The sequence below is a fragment of the Sprattus sprattus genome, assembly GCF_963457725.1.
Source record: "Sprattus sprattus genome assembly, chromosome: 1".
Lineage (NCBI taxonomy): Eukaryota > Metazoa > Chordata > Actinopteri > Clupeiformes > Clupeidae > Sprattus > Sprattus sprattus.
In genome coordinates, this window is record NC_137920.1 from 78,693,087 (window position 1) to 78,700,430 (window position 7,344).

A 7,344-nucleotide genomic window follows, 5' to 3' on the forward strand; every position below is an offset into this window, starting at 1 on the left:
AATGTTGAAGTGAAATGTTGAAGTGAAATGTTGAAGTGAAATGTTGAAGCGAAATGTTGAAGTGAAATGTTGAAGTGACAGGCATCAGCACCTCCAAGAGGTCAGGCATCAGCACCTCCAAGATGGAGGCTGGTCCTGGAGCACATCCACTCAAAGACATGCTCTCAGTCTAGAACACTATGACAATATGGCAACATGACGGTGAGGAGGTGAGGTGCTGAGGTCATGAGGGCATGGGGTCATGAGGTCATGAGGTCAGGAGGTGCTGACGGGTCATGAGGTCATGAGGTGCTGAAGAGTCATGAGAGCATGAGGTGCTGAAGGGTCATGAGGTCATGAGGTCAGGAGGTGCTGACGGGTCATGAGGTCATGAGGTGCTGACGGGTCATGAGGTTCTGAAGAGTCATGAGAGCATGAGGTGCTGAAGGGTCATGAGGTCATGAGGTGCTGACGGGTCATGAGGTCAGGAGGTGCTGACGGGTCATGAGGTCATGAGGTCATGTGGTCATGAGGTCATGAGGTCATGAGGTCATGAGGTCATGAGGTCATGTGGTACTTATTGGGATTGCTACACATGCAGGGTTAGTCATGTGACCTGCTGACATGTGTGACGTTACTGAAACATTCATATACGGTTATACTGTGTTATAACATCTACATCTTACATAGATGTGTTATTATTGAAATTACTATGTTGTTATAACATGGTTTTATACTGATATGTTACTACTAGGGCTGTCAGCGTTCTATGAGATTAATGGCCGCAATTAACGCGATAAAATATTTAAAGGCAGTTAACGCAACTTTTTTTACCTTTGGTGTGCTTTGACCTTTGGCACGAAACTGCCGCGTGCCTGCATTAAGTTAGATAGGAGAGTAGGTGTTCTCAAAGTGTGGGGCGCAGAGACGTGATGTGACAGCGTGGGACGCGATGAACGGAAGTTTTATTGTTTTACCCCCGATCTATGGCAATGCTTTCCTTTATAGACAATAGATTTGGATTGACGTCGGCGTATTTATTGCAACGGGAGAACTAAAACAAAACTTTAGTTAAGTTTAGTTTAGTTTAGTTTAGTTAGGGCTGAGGTTGTAGGCTACTGTTCTCGCTACAGTTCAATAGTCAGCCAAACTTGATTTCACGAGCCAGCTAGCGAGCGTCTTGCTCCTGTAATGATGTCAGGTGAAATCTTATGAGTGAAACAATGATACACAAGAAACGGAAAATACTTAGAAGGTATCTTAACTTAACACAGCAAGTTACTATAAGATTCATTACATCAAGAATCAAAGCAACAACAGATTACAACACAGCTGGCTAATAAGTGCTTACGTTAGCCAAAAACGGAGTTATGACTGAATGGTGTGCTAACGGTCACATACGAAGAACGTAACGTATCTAAATTAATAATAATTACATTTCACTTTTCAACAAACTAACACAGTTCTTAGAGTTTAAACATAGGTCACTTAAACATATGTATCACAGTGTGAGAAAGCAAAGCAACTAAGTCATTGTTTTTGAGGGTGCGAGGAAAAGCACAATTTAATAGAGGCTTACTAGATATGTGCGTAAATGTATGTCTTATTTGTGGTTGGAAGCGGTCTATTTTGTTACACGTCCTGACCAATGGTTTCATAACAACAATACACAACAACATGAACCATGAAATCCCTCCAAGCAATATACATTTGCTGACCTAAATAAGATGCTATTTGTTATTACTTTAGGTTAATTCAATAATTGACAATCTTAAGCTTAGCCTACCATTTTATGGGAGCGATGAGGGACAGGTGGGACTTGAAAAGGCTCTCTTTGTTTAAAGTGGGGAATAAAAACAAAGTTTGACAACCATTGGAATAGTTGAAGATGGAGAGAGCTGAGGGATTGTTGAGCTGACTGTGTCAGGGGACAATTCTTATGATTAACCGTTGAGGGGCACCATTGTGTTTTTAAAAAATACAATTAAACAACAATGTCTAAAATACACGTTTTCTGAAGTGATTACTCATTAATTTATAAGATTTAGTCTTATAAAGAAAAACGAACTTTTTATTGTGATTAATCGTGATTAATTCATTTCAAAATGTGCGATTAATTCGTATTTTTTTTTAATCTCTTGACAGCCCCAGTTATTACACCTGTTTGTACATGTATGTTATAACATACTTCTACTACCTCTATGTTATAACATACTTATACTACCACTATGTTATAACATACTTATACTACCTCTATGTTATAACATACTTATACTACCTCTATGTTATAACATACTTATACTACCACTATGTTATAACATACGTATACTACCTCTATGTTATAACATACTTATACTACCTCTATGTTATAACATACTTATACTACTCTATGTTATAACATACTTATACTACCTCTATGTTATAACATACTTATACTACTCTATGTTATAACATACTGATACTACCTCTTAGATGAATTAAGAGAGACACACAGATAGAGCTCATGCAGCTGATGCCAAACTGAATGCCAGTCTGCAACAGCTACTCTTCACCAGAGATAACTATGAGTGTGTGTGTGTGAGAGTGTGTGTGTGTGTGTGTGTGTGTGTGTGTGTGTGTGTGTGTGTGTGTGTGTGTGTGTGTGTGTGTGTGTGTGTGTGTGTGTGTGTGTGTGTGTGTGTGTGTGTGTGTGTGTGTGTGTGTATGACTCAAAGCTCACCTTGCTCATCTTGCTCTTGCTGTCTGCGGTCAGGAAGGACATGTTGTTTATTTCATTCATGACTACAAAGTTCTGCTCCTCTCGCTTGAAGTTCTACAGAGAAGAGACAGAGTTCAGACAGGAGGACAAGACTGGAGGAGAGACAGAGTTCAGACAGGAGGACAAGACTGGAGGAGAGACAGAGTTCAGACAGGAGGACAAGACTGGAGGAGAGACAGAGTTCAGACAGGAGGACAAGACTGGAGGAGAGACAGAGTTCAGACAGGAGGACAAGACTGGAGGAGAGACAGAGTTCAGACAGGAGGACAAGACTGGAGGAGAGACAGAGTTCAGACAGGAGGACAAGACTGGAGGAGAGACAGAGTTCAGACAGGAGGACAAGACTGGAGGAGAGACAGAGTTCAGACAGGAGGACAAGACTGGAGGGTTGAAGTTCTACAGAGTTCAGACAGGAGGACAAGACTGGAGAAGAAACAGATTTCAGGACAACACTGGAGGAGAAACACTGGAGGAGAATTTAGCCAGGAGGACAAGACTGGAGGAGAACATATGCTGAGACGGACTCCGCAGCGTTTAGACAGGAGGAGTTCAGACAGGAGGACAAGACTGGAGGATTGTTCTTCAGAGGAGAGACAGAGTACAGACAGGAGGACATCACTAGGCTGGGAGACAAGAGAGAGAGTGAGACAGCAGTGAGAGAGACAGCAGTGAGAGAGACAGCAGTGAGAGAGACAGCAGAGAGTGAGACAGCAGTGAGAGAGACAGCAGTGAGAGAGACAGCAGAGAGTGAGACAGCAGTGAGAGAGACAAGATAGAGTGAGAGATAGCAGAGAGTGAGACAGCAGAGAGGGAGAAGAAAGAGAGACAGCAGAGAGAGAGAGTGAGACAGCAGAGAGAGATACAGGAGAGAGAGATACAGGAGAGAGAGAGATAGCAGAGAGTGAGCCGAGAGAGAGACAGCAGAGAGAGAGATAGCAGAGAGGGAGAGTGAGACAGCAGAGAGAGATACAGGAGAGAGAGATACAGGAGAGAGAGAGATAGCAGAGAGTGAGAGAGAGAGAGTGAGACAGCAGAGAGAGAGAGTGAAACAGCAGAGAGTGAGCCGAGAGAGAGTGAAACAGCAGAGAGTGAAAGTGAGAGTGAGAGTGAGACAGCAGAGAGTGAAACAGCAGAGAGGGAGAGTGAGTGAGAGTGAGAGTGAGACAGCAGAGAGTGAGACAGCAGAGAGTGAAACAGCAGAGAGGGAGAGTGAGTGAGAGTGAAACAGCAGAGAGTGAGAGTGAGCCGAGAGAGAGGAGGCTCCTCACATGAGACTTAGACCAGTAGATGAAGACCTCCCCGACCATACGGAACAACTCCTCTGCATCAGGGTCAGGACAGGTCAGCCAGCGGGCTCTGAAACAGACACACACACACACACACACACACACACACACACACACACACACACACACACGTGTGCACACACAAAGACAGATATGCACACAATTGTTCACAGATATGCAGACACAGAGATATGTACACAATCCACTTGACGTCCACATTGGGAGACTCTCTTACAGTACGCCAGCATCTCTTTCACCCCTACATGTTCTACTGGGACCCACATAGAGCTAGTGCAGGACCACGCGCTGGTCAGGTGCAGGTGCTTAGGTGTGTAGGTATCCAGGTGTGTGTGTGTGTGTGTGTGTGTGTGTGTGTGTGTGTGTGTGTGTGTGTGTGTGTGTGTGTGTGTGTGTAGGTGTGTAGGTGTGCAGGTGTTCAGGTGTGTAGGTGTGCAGGTGTTCAGGTGTGTAGGTGTGTGTGTGTGTGTGTGTAGGTGTGTAGGTGTGGAGGTGTTCAGGTGTGTAGGTGTGTGTGTGTGTGTGTGTAGGTGTGCAGGTGTTCAGGTGTGTAGGTGTGTGTGTGTGTGTGTGTGTGTGTAGGTGTGCTGGTGTCCAGGTGTTCAGGTGTTCAGGTGTGTAGGTGTGTAGGTGTTCAGGGGTGAAGGGGTGTAGGTATCCAGGTGTGTGTGTGTGTGTGAGTGTGTGTGTGTGTGTGTGTGTGTGTGTGTGTGTGTGTGTGTGTGTGTGTGTGTGTGTGTTTGTGTAGGTGTGCTGGTGTCCAGGGGTACAGGGGTACAGGGGTGTTACCTGTTGTTGTCCACATAGCGGATGAGCAGGGGGTAGAGGGCGTACAGGTGTGTAGGTGTGTGTGTGTGTGTGTGTGTGTGTGTGTGTAGGTGTGTGTGTAGGTGTTCAGGGGTACAGGGGTACAGGGGTGCAGGGGTGTTACCTGTTGTTGTCCACATAGCGGATGAGCAGGGGGTAGAGGGCGTACAGGTCCCTGCAGAGTGTGTGTGTGTGTGTGTGTGTGTGTGTGTGTGTGTGTGTGTGTGTGTGTGTGTGTGTGTGTACCTGTTGTTGTCCACATAGCGGATGAGCAGGGGGTAGAGGGCGTACAGGTGTGTGTGTGTGTGTGTGTGTGTGTGTGTGTGTGTGTGTGTGTGTGTGTGTGTACCTGTTGTAATCCACATAGCGGATGAGCAGGGGTTAGAGGGCGTACAGGTCCCTGCAGAGTGTGTGTGTGTGTGTGTGTGTGTGTGTGTGTGTGTGTGTGTGTGTGTGTACCTGTTGTTGTCCACGTATCGGATGAGCAGGGGGTAGAGGGCGTACAGGTCCCTGCAGAGTGTGTGTGTGTGTGTGTGTGTGTGTGTGTGTGTGTGTGTGTGTGTGTGTGTGTGTGTGTGTGTGTGTGTGTGTGTGTGTACCTGTTGTTGTCCATGTATCGGATGAGCAGGGGGTAGAGGGCGTACAGGTCTCTGCAGAGTGTGTGTGTGTGTGTGTGTGTGTGTGTGTGTGTTTGTGTACCTGTTGTTGTCCACGTAGCGGATGAGCAGGGGGTAGAGGGCGTACAGGTCTCTGCAGAGTGTGTGTGTGTGTGTGTGTGTGTGTGTGTGTGTGTGTGTGTGTTTGTACCTGTTGTTGTCCACGTAGCGGATGAGCAGGGGGTAGAGGGCGTACAGGTCCCTGCAGAGTGTGTGTGTGTGTGTGTGTGTGTGTGTGTGTGTGTGTGTTTGTACCTGTTGTTGTCCACGTAGCGGATGAGCAGGGGGTAGAGGGCGTACAGGTCCCTGCAGAGTGTGTGTGTGTGTGTGTGTGTGTGTGTGTACCTGTTGTTGTCGACGTAGCGGATGAGCAGGGGGTAGAGGGCGTACAGGTGTGTATGTGTGTGTGTGTGTGTGTGTGTGTGTACCTGTTGTTGTCCACGTAGCGGATGAGCAGGGGGTAGAGGGCGTACAGGTGTGTATGTGTGTGTGTGTGTGTGTGTGTGTGTACCTGTTGTTGTCCACGTAGCGGATGAGCAGGGGGTAGAGGGCGTACAGGTCTCTGCAGAGCACGGCGAACTCGTCCCTGATGGTGCCCTCCTCCTCGTCCCCCTCAGACTTGCCCTCCAGACGCAGCTTATCCTCCTCCGCCACCACCTGGGACACACACACACACACACACACACCTCACTTTAGCATTACACACACACACACACACACACACACACCTCACTTCAGCATTACACACACACACACACCTCACTTCAGCATTACACACACACACACACACACCTTGGCCGTGCGCTTCTTCAGCTTCTCCATGGTGGGGATGAAGTGGGACTTCAGCATCTCTGGCTTCGCACGACTCACAATGGGCTGAGAGAACACTGGAGACGGAGAGAGAGAGAGAGAGATGAGAGAGAGGGAGAGAGAGATGGAGAGAGGGATGAGGGATGGGGAGAGAGAGAGAGAGGGAGGAGGGATGGGGAGAGAGAGAGAGAGGGAGAAAGAGAGAGAGAGAGAGAGAGAGAGAGAGAGAGAGATGGAGAGAAAGAGAGAGAGAGAGAGAGAGAGAGATGGAGTAGAGAGAGAGAGAGAGGGAGTGAGAGAGGGAGGAGGGATGGGGAGAGAGAGAGAGAGGGAGAAAGAGAGAGAGAGAGAGAGAGAGAGAGAGAGAGAGATGGAGAGAAAGAGAGAGAGAGAGAGAGAGAGAGGGAGGAGGGATGGGGAGAGAGAGAGAGAGGGAGAAAGAGAGAGAGAGAGAGAGAGAGAGAGAGAGAGAGAGATGGAGAGAAAGAGAGAGAGAGAGAGAGAGAGAGATGGAGTAGAGAGAGAGAGAGAGGGAGTGAGAGAGGGAGAATGGGAGGGAGGGAGAGGGAAAGGGGGAGAGAGAGGGAAAGAGAGGGAAGGAGAGAGGGAGAGAGAAGGAGAGTGAGGGGGGAGAGAGAGGGAGAGAGAGTGAGAGAGAGAGCGAGAGACAGCAGTACTGTACATGTGACCCTTTAGCCACTACTGTAGAATCTACCACAGCTTTAAATAAACATCACCTTTAAGCATATCTTTTAGTTCAGTTCTCCTACCAGTGTACTAAAGCTTTCAGTACTACACCTGTGAGTTCAGCTCACTGCCTAGCTTACTTCACCTGCCAGCATACTTCACCTGCTAGCATACTTGACCTGCTAGCATACATCACCTTCTAGCATACATCACCTGCTAGCATACATCACCTGACAGCATACTGAACCTGCTAGCATACATCGCCTGCTAGCATACATCACCTGACAGCATACTGAACCTGCTAGCATACATCACCTGCTAGCATACATCACCTGACAGCATA

The 7,344-nt window shown here is 47.4% G+C and overlaps 1 protein-coding gene across 1 annotated transcript in view; it reads right to left on the reverse strand.

The window, feature by feature from the left end:
- Positions 1–6,353, reverse strand: part of LOC308371955 (ryanodine receptor 1-like) — a gene marked incomplete at its 5' end in the record, with an annotated part of 53,183 nt that extends 46,830 nt beyond the window's left edge. Inside the window, 4 exons of the mRNA XM_080847025.1 lie at positions 2,699–2,791; positions 4,006–4,093; positions 6,016–6,161; positions 6,297–6,353. Coding sequence (XP_080703151.1) covers positions 2,699–2,791; positions 4,006–4,093; positions 6,016–6,161; positions 6,297–6,353 — 384 coding nt within the window. The remainder of the gene's footprint in view (positions 1–2,698; positions 2,792–4,005; positions 4,094–6,015; positions 6,162–6,296) is intronic.
- Positions 6,354–7,344: the final 991 nt, after the last annotated feature.